The sequence below is a fragment of the Girardinichthys multiradiatus genome, chromosome 3 (assembly GCF_021462225.1).
Source record: "Girardinichthys multiradiatus isolate DD_20200921_A chromosome 3, DD_fGirMul_XY1, whole genome shotgun sequence".
Taxonomy (NCBI): domain Eukaryota; kingdom Metazoa; phylum Chordata; class Actinopteri; order Cyprinodontiformes; family Goodeidae; genus Girardinichthys; species Girardinichthys multiradiatus.
In genome coordinates this window covers 18,171,110-18,194,408 of record NC_061796.1, presented here as the reverse complement: position 1 = coordinate 18,194,408, position 23,299 = coordinate 18,171,110, and the positions used below count along the sequence as shown (strand labels likewise).

General features: G+C 44.3%; 1 protein-coding gene across 1 annotated transcript in view; it reads right to left on the bottom strand.

Annotated features, from left to right (window-relative positions):
- Positions 1–1,324: 1,324 nt before the first annotated feature.
- The window catches only part of dop1a (DOP1 leucine zipper like protein A), a 42,754-nt gene continuing 20,779 nt past the window's right edge, over positions 1,325–23,299 (bottom strand). The window contains exons 15-38 of the mRNA XM_047357992.1: positions 21,447–21,972; positions 21,061–21,344; positions 20,823–20,975; positions 20,493–20,593; positions 20,099–20,364; positions 17,859–19,977; positions 17,595–17,706; positions 11,383–11,565; positions 10,944–11,069; positions 10,551–10,685; positions 9,198–9,253; positions 9,014–9,118; positions 8,798–8,864; positions 7,905–8,049; positions 7,518–7,597; positions 6,933–7,042; positions 5,835–5,984; positions 5,656–5,717; positions 5,294–5,446; positions 3,713–3,849; positions 3,540–3,595; positions 2,604–2,768; positions 2,030–2,159; positions 1,325–1,903 (exon numbers count right to left, since the gene is read on the bottom strand). Of these exons, the coding sequence (XP_047213948.1) occupies positions 1,595–1,903; positions 2,030–2,159; positions 2,604–2,768; positions 3,540–3,595; positions 3,713–3,849; positions 5,294–5,446; positions 5,656–5,717; positions 5,835–5,984; positions 6,933–7,042; positions 7,518–7,597; positions 7,905–8,049; positions 8,798–8,864; positions 9,014–9,118; positions 9,198–9,253; positions 10,551–10,685; positions 10,944–11,069; positions 11,383–11,565; positions 17,595–17,706; positions 17,859–19,977; positions 20,099–20,364; positions 20,493–20,593; positions 20,823–20,975; positions 21,061–21,344; positions 21,447–21,972 (5,730 nt within the window). The 3' untranslated portion in view covers positions 1,325–1,594. The remainder of the gene's footprint in view (positions 1,904–2,029; positions 2,160–2,603; positions 2,769–3,539; positions 3,596–3,712; positions 3,850–5,293; positions 5,447–5,655; positions 5,718–5,834; positions 5,985–6,932; positions 7,043–7,517; positions 7,598–7,904; positions 8,050–8,797; positions 8,865–9,013; positions 9,119–9,197; positions 9,254–10,550; positions 10,686–10,943; positions 11,070–11,382; positions 11,566–17,594; positions 17,707–17,858; positions 19,978–20,098; positions 20,365–20,492; positions 20,594–20,822; positions 20,976–21,060; positions 21,345–21,446; positions 21,973–23,299) is intronic.

Below are 23,299 nucleotides of genomic sequence, written 5' to 3'. Positions count from 1 at the left end.
AGAAGCAGCACTGGACTGTTGCTCAGTGGTCCAAAGTACTTTTTTCGGATGAAAGCAAATTCTGCATGTCATTCGGAAATCAGGGTGCCAGAGTCTGGAGGAAGACTGGGGAGAAGGAAATGCCAAAATGCCAGAAGTCCAGTGTCAAGTACCCACAGTCAGTGATGGTCTGGGGTGCCGTGTCAGCTGCTGGTGTTGGTCCACTGTGTTTTATCAAGGGCAGGGTCAATGCAGCTAGCTATCAGGAGATTTTGGAGCACTTCATGCTTCCATCTGCTGAAAAGCTTTATGGAGATGAAGATTTCATTTTTCAGCACGACCTGGCACCTGCTCACAGTGCCAAAACCACTGGTAAATGGTTTACTGACCATGGTATCACTGTGCTCAATTGGCCTGCCAACTCTCCTGACCTGAACCCCATAGAGAATCTGTGGGATATTGTGAAGAGAACGTTGAGAGACTCAAGACCCAACACTCTGGATGAGCTAAAGGCCGCTATCGAAGCATCCTGGGCCTCCATAAGACCTCAGCAGTGCCACAGGCTGATTGCCTCCATGCCACGCCGCATTGAAGCAGTCATTTCTGCAAAAGGATTCCCGACCAAGTATTGAGTGCATAGCTGTACATGATTATTTGAAGGTTGACGTTTTTTGTATTAAAAACACTTTTCTTTTATTGGTCGGATGAAATATGCTAATTTTATGAGATAGGAATTTTGGGTTTTCATAAGCTGTATGCCACAATCATCCGTATTAAGACAATAAAAGACCTGAAATATTTCAGTTAGTGTGCAATGAATCTAAAATATATGAATGTTAAATTTTCATCATTACATTATGGAAAATAATGAACTTTATCACAATATGCTAATATTTTGAAAAGGACCTGTATACCATCCTTTCACCTGAACTGACAGGCCAGGTAGTAACCAGAGAAGCATGGAGACAGTTTTCTTTCCTAGAATGATAAAACTCCCTTTCCATTGTTCATTGTATTAACATTTGATGTTTTAAATTGACAGAAATCATATGTACATAACTGATAAATCCATCAGCAGACAATTCACTTGCTGAAAGTTTTTAAATTTTGTGCCTCAGATTTTAATGCTGAAGAGTTGTGTAGTATTATCCATTATGTCAAGCAAATCCTAGATCAGAAAAAGAGTGCATGTTACAAGTGCAAAATCATTGTATCTCTTGAGAATTTACATATATGAATTCTTTTCAAACATATTCCAGAGGAAGACTTTCCACATCCTGAATGTGTTTAAACCGCAACAACAGAAAGAGCTTTAAAATGTTTTGAAGACAGTGACAGGCTGATATGGCTATCAGTAGAAACCTTTTTTATTAAGTCACATGGAATAGCACAGCATTTTTAATGTCTTCTTAAGGATTCAGATGAAATGTTAAAACTTGACAAAAGCTGCTCCATATATACAAAAAATTAAATACAGTACCTCAAGAATCATAAATACAAAAGCTGTACAAACCTGTCCCTCTTTATATCCCATATTGTTCATGAATGTACATGTTAAATTTTTTCACTAGTGTTCAGTTATGTGTTAATGCCCTGTTCCTCCCTTGTTGGGTTCTCATGTCTTGATAAGGCCCTCTAGAAAGTCTTTTTCCACCATCTCCTCGATGTTCTGTCGAGCCCGGCTCCAGAACACCTTCTGGCTCTCCAGTTTGATGCCCTCCTTGCTGCTGGTGAAGGAAGAATCTGTGGGATTGTGGCTGTAGACGGGGCCCGTTCGGCAGCTGGCCTTGCTGTTAAACACCTGGCTGAGCAGGTTGAAGAAGGGCAGCAGCTGCTCCATGCTGCGGATAACGTAGAGGGTCAGCATCAGGTGACCCGGCTCCCAGGGTAAGGTTTTAGTGGAACAGTCCTCCTCTGGGTTTTTCTATTGTATACAGAAAAAATATATATTTTAGAAAGGAAAATTCATCTAAAAGGGTAGTTTCATTTACAATAGCTACGTTTTTCGCCAGTTATTCAAAGATTGTTAACATACAGCTGGAGGAGATACCTTTGCTCGTTTTCTTAACAGCTTCACTAGACGAACCACGTAGGGCTTGAACTCCCTCTGATGGGTCCCCTGACGCCTCACCTCCAACCCAGAATCATCTGAAGCCTCGGGGATGAAGGCCCAGCGGTACCTGTAATGAAGAAGTGCTCAGCTTGACACAACGCATTTTAATTTCCCAAAAGCTTGAGAAACAACAACCAGCAGGACCATAGTTCTAACTAAATAAGAATATCATCCAATGTTTTATTTATTTCAGCAATTTTACTCAGAAGTGAAATTCATAATGAACATTTTTGTTACAGAGTGATATGCTTCAAGCGTTTCTGTTATGTTTGATGACTATGGCTTGCAGATGATGAAAGTTAAGCCATAATCATCCAAATGAACAGAAATAAATGCCTGAAATGTATCTGTGTTATGAATCTATGTATTAGAAGTTGGCAGTTTGAATTGATTTAGTGAAAGAAATGAACTTTTGAATCATATTCTAACTGATTAGGTGTTTGGTCTCAATTCCTTGACCCCTTCCTATTAAATGCAAAGTCTAAAGTGCTGCAGTTTTATCTGCACTGACATCTGGAACTGAGGGAGACTCTCGGGAGGCAGCGCCAAGGCAAGATCTAGGAACTTGCAAGCGGAGAGGTAGAGGTTGAGCCAGCGTTGGCTGTTGTAGGAGGTGGAGAAGCCGTTCCCTCCGGAATAGGTGGTCTCCAAGCCAGCAACCGATGGTCCTGACGTCCTAGAAATGAACCAGTGGGAGATTTATGAAAGAAAGTTAGAGGGGAAGTAAGCATTCTCATTTTAGTCCAACATATGTATCTGATTCAATTTTTTACCAATCACCTCTCCACCCCCCGTTAAATACTCTAAGAAAGGCCTTCTGTCGGCACCGACACTAAAAATCCTACCTCATGGTGAGGCATCAGAAGCACCAGAACTGCGCCTGTGAGAGGCGTGATTCATTTACGACAGCCCTCACCTTTCAGACAGCATTTCTGAAGACCTGAGGTCAGCTGATGGTGGTGATGTTTTTAAAAGCAAATGAAAGCTTGTTATTTGAACCCAAGCAAATATCTATTATGTTGTTATTTATCTGTTATTTATTATAATTTTATTTTGGTTTGGTTTTATTGCATTTTTAATTTGATCTTAGAGCCCAAATATTATTAATCTTTTGATCTAGCGACTATTTGAAATTGTATCAAAAACTAAAAGTAATTTTACACATTTTTGTCTTGTGGTTAAAGTACATTTTTAGAGTTTAACATTTTTTTTTTTACATTGTTTGCATTTATGGTTCCACCTAATTTATGATGACAACTGTGTTTTCTTAGCTCTACATTTTCAGCCAGCCAATAATACTTTTTATTTGACTTAGTTTACTATTTTCTGGTGTGATTGTGGTTTGTATTCTCGCTCCTTTTTTTAGCATCTATTACGTTTCACTGTTTATAAAGTTCTCTAGAAAAAAGTTCCGATTGATTAATTGCCCTCCTATGTGCAAGTATACCTTGATATGTCCTCATCAGCTGTTAGCTCCTGCTCCATCAGTAGAAACACCTGAACCTATAAAGACACACACACCAGATTAAGAAAACGTGTGAGAGAAAGATGGTTTGTGTAAAAGAAGCAAAGTTAAGGTACAATAGGAGAGATTGATTGTGTGCAGCTTCTTGCGCTCACCAGCTCAGTGATCATGGTAGGCCAGAGTGATGTGAGATGTTGAGGTGACATGCGTAGCAGCAGCACTCTGAAGAAAAGGAACACCTGAGCATGAAGGATGGGTACCTGAGGCAGACGCAGGCTCTCCACCAGACGCTCTAAACACACACACACACACACACACACATCAGTAATGTTGCATAACACAGAGCTACAGGGGTTAGACAATGAAACTGAAACACCTGTCATTTTAGTGTGGGAGGTTTCATGGCTAAATTGGACCAGCCTGGTAGCCAGTCTTCATTGATTGCACATTGCACCAGTAAGAGCAGAGTGTGAAGGTTCAATTAGCAGGGTAAGAGCACAGTTTTGCTCAAAATATTGAAATGCACACAACATTATGGGTGACATACCAGAGTTCAAAAGAGGACAAATTGTTGGTGCACGTCTTGCTGGCGCATCTATGACCAAGACAGCAAGTCTTTGTGATGTATCAAGAGCCACGGTATCCAGGGTAATGTCAGCATACCACCAAGAAGGACCAACCACATCCAACAGGATTAACTGAGGACGCAAGAGGAAGCTGTCTGAAAGGGATGTTCGGGTGCTAACCCGGATTGTATCCAAAAAACATAAAACCACAGCTGCCCAAATCACGGCAGAATTAATTGTGCACCTCAACTCTCCTGTTTCCACCAGAACTGTCCATCAGGAGCTCCACAGGGTCAATATACACGGCCGGGCTGCTATAGCCAAACCTTTGGTCACTCATGCCAATGCCAAACGTCAGTTTCAATGGTGCAAGGAGCGCAAATCTTGGGCTGTGGACAATGTGAAACATATATTGTTCTCTGATGAGTCCACCTTTACTGTTTTCCCCACATCCGGGAGAGTTATGGTGTGGAGAAGCCCCAAAGAAGCGAACCACCCAGAATGTTGCATGCCCAGAGTGAAGCATGGGGGTGGATCAGTGATGGTTTGGGCTGCTATATCATGGACGCCTCACTGCCAAGGGCTACTGAACCATTCTTGAGGACCATGTGCATCCAATGGTTCAAACATTGTATCCTGAAGGCGGTGCCGTGTATCAGGATGACAATGCACCAATACACACAGCAAGACTGGTGAAAGATTGGTTTGATGAACATGAAAGTGAAGTTGAACATCTCCCATGGCCTGCACAGTCACCAGATCTAAATATTATTGAACCACTTTGGGGTGTTTTGGAGGAGCGAGTCAGGAAACGTTTTCCTCCACCAGTATCACGTAGTGACCTGGCCACTATCCTGCAAGAAGAATGGCTTAAAATCCCTCTGACCACTGTGCAGGAATTGTATATGTCATTCCCAAGACGAATTGACGCTGTATTGGCCGCAAAAGGAGGCCCTACACCATACTAATAAATTATTGTGGTCTAAATCCAGGTGTTTCAGTTTCATTGTCCAACCCCTGTATGTGAGCAATCATTTAATATGTTTTGATGCTACTACACTGTAGAGCAATAAAACAAGTGAGCAGCAAATAAAGATCTGGTTTGATCATGTGTGTGTGTGTGTGTGTTTATGTGTGTTAAGCTCAAGAAAGAAGTTTGCTTGTGTTCACCCTGGATGTCTGGCAGGTATTTCTGATACTGGTCCACCTCACTGCTGTAGATGGTAAAGGCCAAGCGTTTGAGCAACATGGCCCTCTGCTCCAGCTCAGCGTCTCTGTTTGTGAACAAACTCAGGGAGCTGCTCTGAGCAACCGCTACCCGGGCTGAAAGCAGACACAAACATTTTAATTCTGCCTGCCACAGTCATTAAGTCCAAATAATTAATTTTTAATAGCAGAGGGTCACAGACTTGATGTGATTAGAAATGCAAACCTGAGAAGGTTTTTCTTGCATGCAGAATTATTCTGCCTGATGCACAGGTAATGCTCTGTACTGCAGAAACATATTTATAGATAGAAAATATAACGCTTACTTATCAGGTCTCTAAAAGTGGTCTTGTCATGAGTCATCAGGTGGTCAATAATGGCTCTCCAGCTAGAAAATTAGAGACATTGTTAGAGTAAATCCTGCTAACTATAGCCTGTAAACATAAGGACAAGCATTTACAAACAGGTTGTTGGATATCCTTTTCTGTAGTAAGTTTCTGCTTACTGGCTGACACAGGAGGCATCCATCTGGAAGAAGGTGTGGTCCATGAAGAGGTCGAAGGCCTCCTTTTTCCAGGCACGGCGGGTGTACTGGTAACCACTTAAGCTGCTCAGCAGTTGGATGCAGGCTCGGTAGCTGGGGGCGTTGTGAGCACTGTCAAAGAAAACGTTAAAAACAGCCTATCAGCTTGGCCTTTTTTTCTATCAGCTAGAGAGCATTTTCACAAGAGAGAGACGTGCTAACAGGTTGAGCAAACAACACCAACAGTCTTCAGTGTGGAAGTTGTTACAGAAGGAATAAGATTGGAAGTAAGACTTTCAGAATCAAGTTTAAAAATCATGACAGAGGAAGAACAGAAGCTTCATATAACAGGAACCTATATTTCCTATTGAGAGTGCAACGACAGAAACTAGACTTTCACTTTGGTGGTCATTTTGCCACTTTTTTGTTTTGTACTTTTGCAATTTTAGTTGTTTTATGCCTACAAAGTCAGATACAAAAATGAGCCGTCTGTTACGTGATGTCAGATAATTCCCGCCCCGGAGGACATTATGTTTATCTGGCAAAAGAATAAACTGACCTGAAGTGACTTTAGTGGACACCGGGAATGCTGAATGTTTTACAGCGAAGTAATTCTGTTCTATCCTTTTCGAAATTGCAACCTCTGTCTGCGATGGAAGATGATGAATTTGGAACTGTTAGCTGCCTTTAAGGAAATCTGTTGTGTTTTAAATGAGTAAAATCCTGTTTAACACCAACTCTCTTACATGGACGTTGTAGCAGCTCCCTTTATAAATACTTAGAAAGAAATATTGTAAATAATCATGTTCAGAAATCAAAATTGACTAATTGATATTAGGAGGTTGAAGTTTTACAAAACTGTAGAAATCAGCCACAAATCTCTGATGGATCCATCCTAATTTCCACATTTGGCAGTTTATTGCAATTTAGTAACATTAAATGAAGGTTTTTACTAACATGTTATCTCCAATCTGTAGTTTCTGTAAGGTCAGTGATGTCCAGCTTTATTTAGAGGGGAAAGCCATTATAGGGGTCTTGTTATTTTACAGAAAGAAATAAAGAAAGGAATCTTTTCCACACCTGTGGTTACGGAGGTAGGGAACAACGTAGTGCATGATATTAACCAGCAGTGGGATGACTTTCTCCTTCTCGTCACTGTAGAACACCATGTCCAACAGATGAGCCAGCACCTATTAGAAAGATCAATATATCAAACGGAGGTACGTGATGTTCGAGCTTTAGCGGCTGAGAAGTGATATATGACGCACAAAGCAAGTGTCTCAATCTGCAGAGCAGCATGTTTTTGATGTAGAACCTTGTCTAAACCCATAAATCTATAGCTGCGATATCAGTAAGGCACAGGCAACATGTTCCAAATTAAACCCCACGGAGCTAAAAACAGACAGGATGCAAAAAGGTTTCCGATGAGTCAAACTGTCCACATCCTCCACAGCCAGATCCAACCCAACACATGGATTGATTGGTTCACTAATGACAACTGAAGGACTGGCAGGAGTGGTGGCTGGAAATCAAATCTAAGGACTTAAGATGTTTTGTGTTAGTATTATACCAGGATCCAAACACTGCCGGCAAATGAGCAGCTGAAATCGAGTGAAAGAACCACCGACTGAAGGGGATAGATGGGTCGGAAATACTCGTGTTTACCTCAGCCAGCAGTGTGAGGGCGTGAACACTGTATACAGATGGAGTGAAGCTGGAGGCCTCCATCACTGTGAGCATTAAGTCTACAAAACACATACAGCAAACATTAGCAGCAGCTACAAAGCTCATTATAAACTGCCATGCTAAAGCATCCAAAAACATTCCCAAACTTTAGTTATAGCTACATTTGTTGTCCCATTTTTTCAGATTTGATTACATGAAACTATTAGCATTTGATTTGCAAAGACTCTACGTAACCTGTCAACCGCTGAAGACTGACTTCATTCATGGTTGATGCAAAGATTGAAAGTAGTAACAGGGACAGCTATAACATTTATTTCAATGCAGTTGCAAGATTTACAGAAAAAAAAATGAAGGTTAAGGGGGCACCTTCTACATCTGCTTCCAGGTTGGTTCCATCCACAACTATTTGAGGAGATGCCTTCACCTCCAGGTTCCTCCTTAACCACGTGGTTGGTTCCAAAGAGGATCCTGCGATCGTTCCAATGGCCTCCACCACCTTATGAGTCACATCCTGAACACACAGATTTCCTTAAAGTAAACCTTACCATGATCCAAAGAATCAATTTTCTGACAGTCACAGATATCCTACATTACTGTACTTCACACCTGCTAACGTTACTCCAGCACCGGTCCTACCATTTAGTAAGACAGCAATATGCTTGCTCCTTTACTTTTTGTGGCAAAATCTTCTCAGTTTACAAGTAAATAAGTAAACAAAAAGTTCCCAAACTGGGATTAAGGAAGATAACCAACAGTCAACGGTAACCTCTGAAAAATCTGGTCTTCTACAGTGTCTGGTGAAAATATTAATATTTGACTATTTTTTCAAGACAACCACAGACGTCAATGACATTTATTAGGGAATGTATTTGACAGAATGTTAGAATGGCCTAGTCAAAGTCCAGGAATCCAATCTAACTCTCTAATCTGCGGTAACACATGAAAATTGCAGTTCACAAATGCTTTCTCCCTGATCTGAATGAGTCTGAGCTATTAAGTTAGCTTGAGCTTTAATTGCAATGAAAGGTGGTTCTACAAAGTATTGACTCGCAGGGAGGTGGAAACAATTGCATGCCACACCTCTCAGATTTCTATTAGTAAGATATTTCTCTTCTTTTTACCTTTCAGAACTGTTGAAGGTAACTTCTAGCAACGTAAAATATGAAGCCCCTAATTTACAACCATTTCCCTCAGCTTCTTGTGTTATTTTTGCTACCATCACCTATGAGACAACTCACAAAAGTAGCCATTACAATTACCTGAAGCTCTCGCTGGTCTTTCTTACTCTCCAGATTGGGGTTCTTCAAGATAAACTCATTCAGAACTCTAAGGAAAAGAAAACCAGAAACACTGTTGGTTTAATGAACTGTAAACATAAATCCCATGATGCCTGCAATCAGATTTCAGTTTTTAAGAATTGCAGACCTGGAGGAATATTCTGAAACTAAAAAGAAAGATCAGGTAGAGAAACCAACCCCAGTATGAGAAACTGTCCAGGAGCAGGAAGACCTAACTGCATGGAATCCTTCAGCAGCACCAGAAGAGATGGCCAGCTATCAACCAAACTGGAAACAGGAATCCTGGGATGCAAGGAGGACACAGATCATATATCAGATATAATTGCTTTGAATAAGCACAGCTATGAAGTGATGTACTCACCTCTGCACATAGGCATAGAAGAACTGTAGCATGCAGACTTCCAAAGAGATGTGCTTCTAAAGATCGGTGGAAAATAACATTAGATCAGCTAAAAATGACGACCTATAGGTACATTTACATCAAGAGAGCTGGATCCATTAATGGTTTATCCCCAGACACATTGGGATCACTATAGCCAAGAGAACCAGGTCAAAACCGAAAACGTTGCTGTTTGAAAACTATCCTCGTAATAGAGTTTTTTTAAGGAACTACGAAGATCATCCAGTGAACGACTAAGAAGATCCTTTGTGCCTGCAGCAGTCAGATATTTTAACACCCAGACGTGGAAACTTATATACTGATGGATGTTCTTGTCTTTCTGTTTTTTAGCATTTTCTGGTCAATATTCAGGTTAAATTAGTGCATATGCAGAATTGTTTTTAAGCACGTTAACACATTTAGTGTTTGTGAGTCGATGTCTGTTAAAAATGTTTCAATAACGAGATTAATAACATTAACTTCTCTAAATCATAAAGATTGTCTTTATGCATTGCCACACAAGATGTCTTTCACAGTTAATGAAAGCCTAAAATTCAGACAGCGTCAGTAGTGTGTTACCTGTGCTAAGGCAGACTGGACTCTTCGCAGTGGTCCAATGTCCTCTTTTCAGATAAAAGTAAAATTAGCTTTTTATTGAAAATCAAGGTTTCAGAGTCTGGAGGAAAGGTGGAGAGGAATAGAATCTGGGTAGCTTAAGTCATCTACCAGAAAAGGATCTTTATGGAGATTTTATTTTCCAGCAGGAATTGGCACCTGCCCACATGGCCAAAAGAACAGCCTTAATGATAAAGGATCTATGGCTCATTGTCGAGAGGGAGGTGAGAGACGAGAGCCAACGATGCAGACTCGCTGAAGGCTGCTACTAAAGCAACCTGGGCCCCCTCAAAACCTCAGCAGTGTCGCAGGCTGATCGCCTCCATGCCATGCTGCATTGATGCAGTAACTCATGCAAAAAAGCCCAAACCAAGCATCAAGTGTCTAAACTGTATAGCACATGGATGTGCTTTTCAGCAGTGTGTTTTTTATTTTTTCATTGGTCTTTAGAAATGTCTTACTTTTCTGCGAAAGTTAATTTGGGGTTTCGGCAGGTTTAATAATCCTCAAAATTAACAGAGATAAATAGCTTAAAATACAGTATATCTGTCTGTGTGTAATCCGAGTTTCACATGTTGAAAAGGATTACTGTAATGCATCAACTTATCAATGATAATCTAATTTACTGTTGTACATTGGTGAGGTTTTTTACACAAAAGCAAAAGCATACGGTTCTTTAACATGTTTTACTGGCTTCAGAATCTCATACTATAAACCAACCTTGTCTTTTGCAGTGGCAGGCGGCTGCTTCAGGACCTCTTTGACTGTCTGCATGACGGTCTCAGTGTGCATGGCGCTGACCGACCGAACGAGCTCAACTAGCAGCAGCTGCTCCTCACTGGCGACAGGAATCACCTAAAATATATTCTTATGAATACGCAATATGAACTGTAAAAGATTTAAAGTGACCGGCAACAAAAGACCTTCTGGGGTGCAATGCTAATGAAAGCAGAGTTACAGCTATGCTGGTTTCATATTTTACTCCTGATGAATGTTATCTCAATCTGCTCAATCTCAATGGAAAACAGGATATAACAACATTACATCTTATTTAACTATGTAAAAAGCACCAAAAACAATCCTTACAGCGCCAGCATTTTTCTCCCCGATTACCTTATTTCTGATTGGAGTCTTGACTTGTTTTCTCTCATTCCAAACATAAGCAATTGCTGCCATGAAATGAGCGCCGTGGTTCATGGATATTGGACCCAGCAGCTCCAAGATCTGCTGACGCAGCTTCTGTGAATGAGATGTAAGAAACCTACATGAGATTGATATCTCAATTCATTATGTCACAAATTAAATTCCTGATGTTGTTTTCCAATTGTGTTGTTTTAGAAAAAGTAAAAACAGCAACTTAAGAAGTAATCCCAACAAAACAATTCCTTATCAGATAAACATCTAAAAGAAAAAAGGCCCTGCAAGAAAAATTCAATCTTATTTTTTTGATTTATAATATTCCATTAGTTCCTGCAAAGGTTGTCCTTATTCAGCTGCAAATATGTTTAATTTTCACCCAGAATGGATCATGGATCCGCATTTGTTGACAGACCTTAGTGGAGCCCAGGTTGATGTTTGAAGTGGCAGCAGCTGAAGCAGCAGCTGGCTTGTCAGAGATGTCAGCTTGGTGGAGGACGCTCCACAGCAGAGTGACAGAAGACATGATGGTGTGGAGGATGGACAGGATGCCTGAACGGGCCTCGGCCAGGTGCTTCTGGTCAACACTTACCTGTAACTGAAGATTGCAACAAGACCCTCAATACTGACTTAGCAGTAGGTTTTGTGAAAGGAAACGAAGAACAATCTTAGCTGCAAAAGTGTTCATGCCTTTAACTTTTTCACATTTTTCATGTTACAACCACGTACTGCAGTATATCCTATTGGATTTATATTTCTAAAAATACATATAAATATATAAATAACAATAATATATATTTATATGTTGTATTTGAATTGAATTGTGAAGTAAACTCGAGAAATACTTTAATCACAAATAATAATCTGAAAAGTGCAATGTGCTTTTGTCTTCAACACCTTAAAGTCAGTACTTTGTAGAACCATCTTTTAACCCTGCAGTTACACTTTATAGAGTCTTGTGAGGTCTGTCTCTACCAGCTTTGCACATCTATAGACCTACAGACATCTTTTACCCATTCTTCTTATTAAAACAATTTAAACTATGTGAGATTAGCTGGGGAGGGTCCATGTACATACAGTACAGACCAAAAGTTTGGACACACCTTCTCATTCAAAGAGTTTTCTTTATTTTCATGACTATGAATATTGTAGCTTCACACTGAAGGCATCAAAACTATGAATTAACACATGTGGAATTATATACTGAACAAAAAAATGTGAAACAACTGAAAATATGTCTTATATTCTAGGTTCTTCAAAGTAGCCACCTTTTGCTTTGATTACTGCTCCACACACTCTTGGCATTCTGTTGATGAGCTTCAAGAGGTAGTCACCTGAAATGGTTTTCCAATAGTCTTGAAGGAGTTCCCAGAGATGCTTAATACTTGTTGGCCTTTTTGCCTTCACTCTGCAGTCCAGCTCACCTCAAACCATCTCGATTGGGTTCAGGTCCGGTGACTGTGGAGGCAAGGTCATCTGGCGCAGCACCCCATCACTCTCCTTCTTGGTCAAATAGCCCTTACACAGCCTGGAGGTGTGTTTGGGGTCATTGTCCTGTTGAAAAATAAATGATGGTCCAACTAAACGCAAACCGGATGGAATAGCATGCCGCTGCAAGATGCTGTGGTAGCCATGCTGGTTCAGTATGCCTTCAAATTTGAATAAATCCCCAACAGTGTCACCAGCAAAGCACCCCCAACACCATCACACCTCCTCCTCCATGCTTCACGGTGGGAACCAGGCATGTAGAGTCCATCCGTTCACCTCTTCTGCGCCGCACAAAGACACGGTGGTTAGAACCAAAGATCTCAAACTTGGACTCATCAGACCAAAGCACAGATTTCCACTGGTCTAATGTCCATTCCTTGTGTTCTTTAGCCCAAACAAGTCTCTTCTGCTTGTTGCCTGTCCTCAGCAGTGGTTTCCTAGAAGCTACTTTACCATGAAGGCCTGATTCACACAGTCTCCTCTTAACAGTTGTTCTAGAGATGTGTCTGCTGCTAGAACTCTGTGTGGCATTGACCTGTTCTCTAATCTGAGCTGCTGTTAACCTGCGATTTCTGAGGCTGGTGACTCAGATGAACTTATCGTCTGCAGCAGAGGTGACTCTTGGTCTTCCTTTCCTGGGGCGGTCCTCATGTGAGCCAGTTTTTTTGTAGCGCTTGATGGTTTTTGCGACTGCACTTGGGGACACTTTCAAAGTTTTCCCAGTTGTTCGGACTGACTGACCTTCATTTCTTAAAGTAATGATGGCTACTCATTTTTCTTTACTTAGCTGCTTTTTTCTTGCCATAATACAAATTATAACAGTCTATTCAGTAGGACTATCAGCTGTGTACTGTATCCACCTCCTGCACAACACAACTGATGGTCCCAACCCCATTTATAAGGCTTGAAATCCCACTTATTAAACCTGACAGGGCACACCTGTGAAGTGAAAACCATTTCAGGTGACGACCTCTTGAAGCTCATCAACAGAATGCCAAGAGTGTGCGGAGCAGTAATCAAACCAAAAGGTGGCTACTTTGAAGAACCTAGAATATAAGACATATTTTCAGTTGTTTCACACTTTTTTGTTCAGTATATAATTCCACATGTGTTAATTCATAGTTTTGATGCCTTTAGTGTGAAGCTACAATATTCATAGTCATGAAATTAAAGACTCCCCCAGTGGGCCCACCACCTGCAGGGGGAACCGTGAGGGACCGGTGCAAAGAGGATTGGGTGGCGGACGAAGGTGGAGACCTCAACGGCCCGATCCCCGGATGCTTAGGCTGGCTCTAGGGACGTGGAATGTCACCTCGCTGTGGGGGAAGGAGCCTGAGCTGGTGCGGGAGGTCAAGAGATATCAACTAGAAATGGTCGGGCTTGCCTCCACGCACAGCGTGGGCTCTGGAACCCATCTCTTTGAGAGGGGTTGGACTATCTTCTACTCTGGAGTGGCCCGCAGGGAGAGGCGGCGGGCTGGTGTGGGTTTGCTTGTTGCCCCCCAGCTCAGCCGTCTCCTGTTGGGGTTTACCCCAGTGGATGAGAGGGTCGTATCCCTGCGCCTTCGGGTTGGGGAGAGGTCTCTGACTATCATTTCAGCCTACGGGCCGAGTGGCAGTGCAGAGTACCCAGCCTTCTTGGCGTCCCTGTCGGGGGTGCTGGATAGTGCCCCTCCTGGGGACTCCATTATTCTGCTGGGGGACTTCAACGCCCACGTGGGGAACGACAGTGACACCTGGAGAGGCTTGATCGGGAGGAATGGCCTCCCCAATCTGAATCCGAGTGGTGTTTTGTTATTGGACTTCTGTGCTAGTCACGGATTGTCCATAACGAACACCATGTTCAAACATAAGGGTGTCCATCAGTGGAATTGGCACCAGGACACCCTAGGAAGGAGGTCGATGATTGACTTTGTTGTCGTATCATCAGACCTTCGGCCGCATGTTTTGGACACTCAGGTGAAGAGAGGGGCTGAGCTGTCCACTGATCATCACCTGGTGGTGAGTTGGATACGCTGGAGGAGGAGAAAGTCGGACAGACTTGGCAGGCCCGAGCGCATAGTGAGGGTCTGCTGGGAACGCCTGGCAGAGCCCTCGGCCAGGGATGTATTCAACTCCCACCTCCGGGAGAGCTTCGACCAGATCCCGGGGGATGTTGGAGACATAGAGTCCGAGTGGACCATGTTCTCCGCATCTATTGTCGATGCTGCTGCCCGTAGCTGTGGCCGTAAGGTCTGCGGTGCCTGTCGCGGCGGCAATCCCAGAACCCGGTGGTGGACACCGGCAGTAAGGGAAGCTGTTAAGCTGAAGAAGGAGTCCTATCGGCTCTGGTTGGCTTGTGGGACTCCTGAGGCGGCTGACGGGTACCGTGAGGCCAAGCGTGCTGCGGCCCGGGCGGTGGCAGAGGCAAAAACTCGGACCTGGGAGGAGTGCGGTGAGGCCATGGAGAAAGACTACCGGTTGGCCTCAAAGCGATTCTGGCAAACCGTCCGTTGCCTCGGGAGGGTGAAGCAGTGCTTCGCCAACACTGTTTATAGTGGGGGCGGGAGACTACTGACCTCGACTGAGGACATTATCGGGCGGTGGAAGGAGTACTTCGAGGATCTCCTCAATCCTGCCATCACGCATTCCGTGGTGGAAACAGAGGCTGGGGACTCGGGGTTGAACTCTTTCATCACCCAGGCTGAAGTCACCGAGGTGGTTAAAAAGCTCCGCGGTGGCAAGGCTTCGGGGGTGGATGAGATCCGCCCTGAGTACCTCAAGTCTCTGGATGTTGTAGGGCTGTCATGGTTGACACGTCTCTTCAACATTGCGTGGCGGTCGGGGACAGTGCCTCTGGACTGGCAGACTGGGGTGGTGGTCCCCCTTCATAAGAAGGGGGACCGGAGGGTGTGTTCCAACTACAGGGGGATCACACTCCTCAGCCTCCCTGGTAAGGCCTACGCCAGGGTATTGGAGAGGAGAGTCCGACCGATAGTCGAACCTCAGCTTCAGGAGGAGCAGTGTGGTTTTCGTCCCGGCCGTGGAACACTGGACCAGCTCTATACCCTCTACAGGGTGCTCGAGGGTTCATGGGAGTTTGCCCAACCGGTTCACATGTGTTTTGTGGACCTGGAGAAGGCATTAGACTGTGTCCCTCGTGATGCCCTGTGGGGGGTGCTCCAGGAGTATGGAATCGGGGGCCCTTTACTAGGGGCCATCCGGTCCCTGTACGAGCGGAGCAGGAGTTTGGTCCGCATTGCCGGCACTAAGTCGGACCTGTTCCCAGTGCATGTTGGACTCCGGCAGGGCTGCCCTTTGTCACCGGTCCTGTTCATAACTTTTATGGACAGGATTTCTAGACGCAGCCAAGGGCCGGAGGGGGTCTGGTTTGGGGACCAGTGGATTTCGTCTCTTCTTTTTGCAGATGACCTGCTGGCCCCCTCTAGCCAAGACCTACAGCATGCGCTGTGGCGGTTCGCAGCCGAGTGTGAAGCGGCTGGGATGAGGATCAGCTCCTCCAAGTCTGAGGCCATGGTACTCGACCGGAAAAGGGTGGCTTGTCCTCTTCAGGTTGGAGGGGAGTTCCTGCCTCAAGTGGAGGAGTTCAAGTATCTCGGGGTCTTGTTCACGAGTGAGGGAAGAATGGAGCGGGAGATCGACAGACGGATCGGTGCGGCTGCCACAGTAATGGGGGCGCTGTGCCGGTCCGTTGTGGTGAAGAGAGAGCTGAGCCGAAAAGCAAAGCTCTCAATTTACTGGTCGGTCTACGTTCCTACCCTCACCTATGGCCATGAACTTTGGGTCATGACCGAAAGAACGAGATCCCGGATACAAGCGGCTGAAATGAGTTTCCTCCGTAGGGTGGCCGGGCACTCCCTTAGAGATAGGGTGAGGAGCTCGGCCATCCGGGAGGGGCTCGGAGTAGAGCCGCTGCTCCTCCACATCGAGAGGAGCCAGTTGAGGTGGCTCGGGCATCTATACCGGATGCCTCCTGGACGCCTTCCTCGGGAGGTGTTCCAGGCACGTCCCACCGGGAGGAGGCCCAGGGGACGGCCCAGGACACACTGGAGGGACTATGTCTCTCGGCTGGCCTGGGAACGCCTTGGGCTCCCCCTGGAGGAACTGGAGGAGGTGTCTGGAGAGAGGGACATCTGGGCGTCTCTGTTGAGTCTGCTGCCCCCGCGACCCGGTCCCGGATAAGCGGAAGACGACGAGTACGAGTAGTCAAACACATGAAAAAAGGTGAAACCCAAGTCCTGAGTCTTTTGCATGACATTAGTATTTTCAAAGAGTATTTCTTCTAAGAGGTTTTCTTAATGAAATGTCTTGTATGTATCTCAATGCATCAACTCTAACCAGTTTCCACATTATCGCTAAGGGACACAATGAGTTGCAAACATTACATCTTATGGCTTTTTTTCCTCTTTAATGAAGAGTTTTGTGAAGTGCACGATTAAAAGTTGTTGACAGATTTTGTCATCTGACCCCTGCAGCTCCTCCAGAGTTACCAGGAGCCTCTTGGCTGCTTCACTGATTAATGCTCTACTTGGCCAGCCTGCTAGATCAGGTGGATGTTTGTTGGTCCAGAGTCTATCTTTATATAATGCATTGATCAGTGACATGTATGAAGCTTGTTTTATACCCTCACTCTGCTTTTAACCTTTCAGAAGCTTTCTTTCGACCCATCTGCTGTGTTCTTCATGATGATGTTTGTTCACGAATGTTCTCTAACAAGCCTTTAATTCCTTCACAGCTGTATTTACATTTTAATACATTCTGAAGGCAACTGACTGCAGTGGCAAAATTTTAAGTATTTAGATGTGCAAAGCTGATACTCCAAACTACTAAGAGCTGTAATTAAAAAGTAAATGTGTAAATTAAAAAGTCTTAACTCAGAGGGGTTAAATAAAAAAATGCATGCCACACTTTTAAATTTTTATTGCAAAACATTTGAAAAACCATGCATTATTGTCCTTCCACTTAGCAATTATAAAGTACATGTTTGTACCTATAATGAGAAAAACCTTAAGGGGTGTGAATACTTTTGCAACAGTGCTTAGCGCCACTAATCTATTAAATCAAGTATGAAAAGCACACTCATAAAAATCAAGGACTTCATTCATGTTCCGGCAGAATCCTCAGGCTTTAGTGCCCTCACCTGGTGGTACTGTGAAGTGGGGTCCAGCAGACAGTAATGGATGATCGATGTTATTCCCTCCAGCACAGTCAGAATCAGGTCTGGAGGGATACAGAGAGCCATCCACTGGGGTCTACAGGATAGTTAGACAATATGCAATTTGAAAAAAAACAACAACAATTTGGAGTGTAGATGTGGTGTACATGAAACATAAGGATGACTGGTGTTCATTCTGTGGTAAAGAGTGCCCTCTGCTGACCAAGTCAAGGTGTATCATGTTCTTACCTGGTGTCTGTAATACTGGTTTCATAGCGGTACTGCTGGAGGAGATTATCCAGGTTTCTGCACAGCTGCAGAGTCACTGAGGCCACCACCCTCCTCAGGACCCTCCCCATGTACGGCAGGGTGGCTGTGATCAGTCCTATCCACTGGGGATGCATTTTACAGGCATGGTGCTGGTGCAAGGCCCTGATAACTGCACACAGGAACATGCCCTGTGCTGTGATAGGCTGACCATGGAGGTACTGCAGTGATGTCATAGGCTGCTGAGGGTTGACATGTTCCACCTCCCCACCTAGGATCTCAAACCCTGCCACCCCACCACTTCCTGCCCCTCCACCTGGTCCTCCTCCGGCAGGCCCACCTTCTCCACTTTCATCTGCTGGCACTAGGACCTTGTGCTCAAGTACAACCAGACTCTGTAGCAGTCTGAGCAGCTGGGACTGAACGGCGCTGCAGTTGTCTATCTGGTCCTCTGACATGTTGATTACACTGTCCTCTGAGAGACCTTCCTCCACTGTGGACACATTGACCCCTGCCATCCTTTGGTCATGCCATTTCTGGGCACTGAATATGGAGGAAAGGAGGCAATGGAGGATGACTTTCTGAACTTTGCACTTAGAGAGGACATCACTGATGAAACTAGCAAAACCCTTTGCTGAGCCAGCTGTGACTTTGGCAAGCTCGCTGAAAAGCAGCGTTAAGACCTCCACACTTGTCAGCTGCATGGCCCGATTTCCTGCCAAGTCCTGAGAACCCACCGTGACATGGGCAGAATAATAGCTTCTCAAGAAGTAGAGGCAGAGAGAGATGATTATCTCCAGGTACATGGCACTGCGGAATGAATGTGAGTGAGAGTCCTGGGGAATAGGGCAGTAGAAGTCCTTGCCCATAACAGAGACTCTGTGGCGTGCCAGCAGGTTTTGAAGCAAGGAGAGCTGTGGAGTGTAGGTGTTGTTGATGCTGGTGGTGGAGATGGCGCTTACAAAGCCTGAGGGAGCAGCTCTCACCATGGCTGCGATGGCTGACAGGGCATGCAGGGTCCTAGAGGAGTCATACAGTTGTAGGTATAGCAGGACGTGCTGGTAGAGAGGATGGATGTTAAAACGAGGCGGGGCAGCAGACGATCGGCGTCCTGTGATGTTCGCTTCGGCACCAGTCTCACCAGAGGCCCCACTTGGTGAGCCCATGTCACTCTCGATTTCTGACACCTCCCCTTCCCCACAGCTGTACCAGTTCTCAAGGTCTAGACTGTCTCCAAAGAAAATACTGGGTGGATGCAGTTTCTCCGTTTGGTTTGCTTTTTTCTGTTTCTGTTTCTCTTCCTCTTTCCTCTTAGTCTTCTTGATCTTTGGCTTTGCCCCAGGAGATTTGTCTACCAACCTCTCCATGATCTTCCCCTTAAGACTAAGCTGAGTACTGCTGTGGCTACGTTTGCGGGCCTGGGGGTCATCCACCTGCAAGGTGCGGTCTGGAGTGGCTGGATCAGTGCTGTCTGGCAACATGACGATGGATGGTGATGAACTGTGGCGAGCGATGCCCTCTTTGTGCAGCCCGTCTGCTGGAGTGATAGAGAGGAACTCTAAAGTGCCTTCAGCCAGCAACTCTGTCAGATTCTGGTGCTTGGAGCAATGGGGAGGGCAGGAGTCCAGACGGAGACCAGTGGAGGTATCTGAAGAAGTGCTTTCAGTATCAGTTTGGGGCCAGTTTTCAGGCGGAGATGAGGGTTCATTTGATTCATCATCTACTAAATTCAAAACCCTATCAATGAGGTCCTTAATGACGCAAGACACAGCATCCTCTATACAGTCTTCAGATGTTTCTTCAGATGAACCAAGCTGTCGATCTGAGCCATTTCCGATGCAGCTGATCCCCTCTTGATCTTCAAAGCTACCGTTTTCCAGTGTAGATAAACGGGAACCACTGGATTCTGACCTCTGTGGCTCCTCCTGCTGGTCACTAGGCTGATATTCACCTGCTAAATGCAAGTTTTCACTGCTCAGGCTGAGAATGGACAAGCTGTCACTTAGGGGGTTAACCGTCAGGCAAAAGGGCTCCATGTCACTTATTGCCAGACCTCTGAAGACCTCATGCCCAACCCTTTCACTTCGAATCTGAAGGAAGCCTAAAGAAAGAAAAATAAAATACATTTCCGAATAAAGCTTCACACCAGCCAAGGATGTTAATACATCCAGAGTTATAATCACTATTAACATATCTGAAAAAAGTTCACATCCACAGCTCACCATCTGAGAAGCCGGAGTCTCTAGTGTAGATGGGTTGTGTTGGCTCCTGTTCAGGTGGGTCAGGAAGCATCTGGGCCCAGTGACGTTGGGCTTGTACCTTCTGAATAGAAACCCTATGGGTTTTAGGATGGAGCAGAAGGAGCAGGAGTGGCTCTAGAATCCGTGCAATGTCATGTCTCTGAAGAACTTGATTTAACCAAGCCCGACCAACAGCACTAGTACACGGGTCCCAATAACTCAAGCTGTCGAGCATGATGAAAAGGGACCTGGGGGTGGAAAGAAGTCCGAATGAGCAGAATAATTTGGACAATATAATGAAAAAAAAAAGAGAATGGAAAATGCATTTGATTAAATAATGAGAGAGAAATCTTGACAGATAACTGATTTCACTAACCTGTCAAAAGTGCGGCTAAACGGAGAAGACTTGGTGATGTTCAGGTCTCGCGTTAAATGCCACAGAACAGAGAACTTCACATGGGCCTCCAAACGAATTCTCTGAAAAACAAAACCAAGATAATAAAATGATTTCCACTAATTTTATAGAAAAGTATTCAAAACTAAAGAAATGCATTCAGAGATTTTGTTTTGCTTCAAGATTAGGTACAACATTCATGCTTTGGGTTCTGTTGGGCTCACAAATGCAACACAGGTGGACCCTGTACGGGTTGTACGTGACGGCGTACGTTTGCCCCTTTGTGACCTTAGACAGGCTCATTTTACTGACCTTATCTCTGTGCATGAGTTGCTGGCTGATGACATCCTCACAGGTACTGGATGAAGGAACCAGATTGTGCAGCTGATAGAAGAGCTCAACACTGCGCTGGTGATGCTGAGGGGTTCCTTCACCCAGCTGGTCCCATAGGATCAATGCAACACTCTGAGCAAAAGATAAGATAAAGTCAGTACCCTAAATGGCCAGCATCCATCCCACTAAGCTGTAGAGCAACCTCAGCAATCTCTACCTTGAAGAAGACCGTTTTATCTGCAATATGCTTCAGAATTCCCTGAGTGAGTGGAGGCCTAATAACCACAGCCACTCGACCCTGGCTGGGACTCATTGGCTGAGCAGGCTCCATGCTGCCACCAGAGGCCAGACTCTCAGCTGTCACCATAGCAACCGACTGGGTCAGTCCTATTAGGTCCATAAGCAGAGAGATTGCAACACCCTGTAGGCTGAAGTCACTGGCCAGGCAGCAAGCATCCATTAGGGTCTGCAGCCACACTGGCAGCCGGACCTGCTCGCTGTCTGTAGAGAATAAATGAAGGGTATAAGGCCTCTATTTATCTCATATAGTTTAGTCAAGAAGATAAAAATAGTTTCTCATCATTGTTTGCAGCAGAAACTTACCACAATGTTCTTCCTGGGCAGATGAGGACTTGAGATTGCCCTCTGCAATGTAGACTGGGAAACTGGAGCATTCTAAGAAGAGCTGACAGGCAGCAGTAAATGCAGCTACACAACCTTTCTGGACCGCCCCAGCTCCTGAGCACGACTCTGTATAAGTACTGGGCTGGGAATGTGCAGACACCAAGGGCCCTGATTGCAAGAGCTCATCTCTCTGACCCTCAGCTTTGTCCATGTGCTCAGGAATGATATAAAAGGTGATGAGACAGGAGAGAAACTGCTGGAAGTGCTCCAGGCAACGCTGCATGACTGGTTTGTCCAAAGGCTTTGACTGAACCGAGCCTGTGGGACGACTGCCTGCTTTGAGAGGAGGGTGGGGATGAGAGGTTTGATCCGTGTCCTCAGGACCATCTTCTCGGTATTGGACAAAGTCTGTGAAGCTACTTTCTGTAGAGCGACAGCTGGGAGGGATTTCCCCATCGTCGAACACGTCCCCACTGTCAGACATCTCCAGCACAGAAGTTGGAGTCTATCGACAAAAAAGAAGCCAAGGCGGAAAATTTCAAATTTTCTTGCAAGCTACTTTAGGAATGCAATATTTTAAAATGATCTCAAAAGACTGAAATGTCAGGTAACACAGGTTGACATAAATGCATCTCTAGAGTATAAAAAATAAGAAAAACAGTGCATAAAAAAATAAAACAGAAGAGAAATAAGATATATAAACTGAGAATCTTAAAAGCATGAAGAAAAGAAGGAAGCGTGTCTTCATGTGTATTCTCAACAAGTTTGGCCAAGTCAAAGAAATGTTTAACTGTGACACAAAAATGCCTTTATCCTGCAGAAAGTTGCAGGTCAACCAATTTTTTTTTCTAAACATTTAAAGCTTTTCTAAAATTATACTATGACATTTGATATATTTGCATAGTTAAGTCTGCAATAATGCCTTATTAATTCATGTAATTGGAGGGCATTTTCAGGGGTTATTTTACAGCTTTAACTTTAGTACTATTTATTCATACAACATCACAGAACGAAGTGAGCCCAACAGTAAATAAAGATCATGTCCGAAACAAAAAAAAGTTCCCAATGTTACAGAATCAACATGACACAATTAAAAGGTTTTCAAGCAGAAACAGGCTAACAGGTGATGTAGCAGACTCCAGACTTTTCCATTTCCAGGCTGGATCTGAGGGTCTGCTTAGAGCGCGCACACAGAAGGAAAGTGGATGTTCCAACAGTGAATCACAGTCTCTACCATAACCAGTCAGCTCTGCTCCTGTCCCTTCTTCTACGGTGTGCGTATGAGGTTTTGCTTAGGCAACTTCCTTGCAATTCTTGCCTATGCACAGATTGCCATTGATCTACCACAACAGTTTGGAACTGTTGTGATCAGGGCCCAATTTTAAGTAATTTTGTCCAATGGGAACTAACTACTGTGGGTGACTCACATATTCAGTTCCTTAAATAGACTCTTGGTTGCAGCAACACCCTCTTAAGTGTTTGTCAGTCTACCCATGTGTTGCTGGAATCATCACACACCTTATAACTTTCACAGCATTAGTAAAGTGGCAAAAAAAACAAAAAACAGTTATGTCTCTACTTTACAAATAAAGCTTCAGGTCTTTTTTTTTGTTTGCAGAGAACTAAACTAAAAATATAACCTATAATAACATATATATGTTCTATACAAAGTTATCGGCCAGTACAACACCTTTCTCATTAATTTGTCATTATTTGCATGCAACTACCAATTTCAGCAGTGGAGGTCTGCAAAACCACGCTGTCATATGTTGTGATCAGTAGTCTGAACCTTGGTACAATGTGGACCCAAACTTCAGGGTCCCTTAAAGATT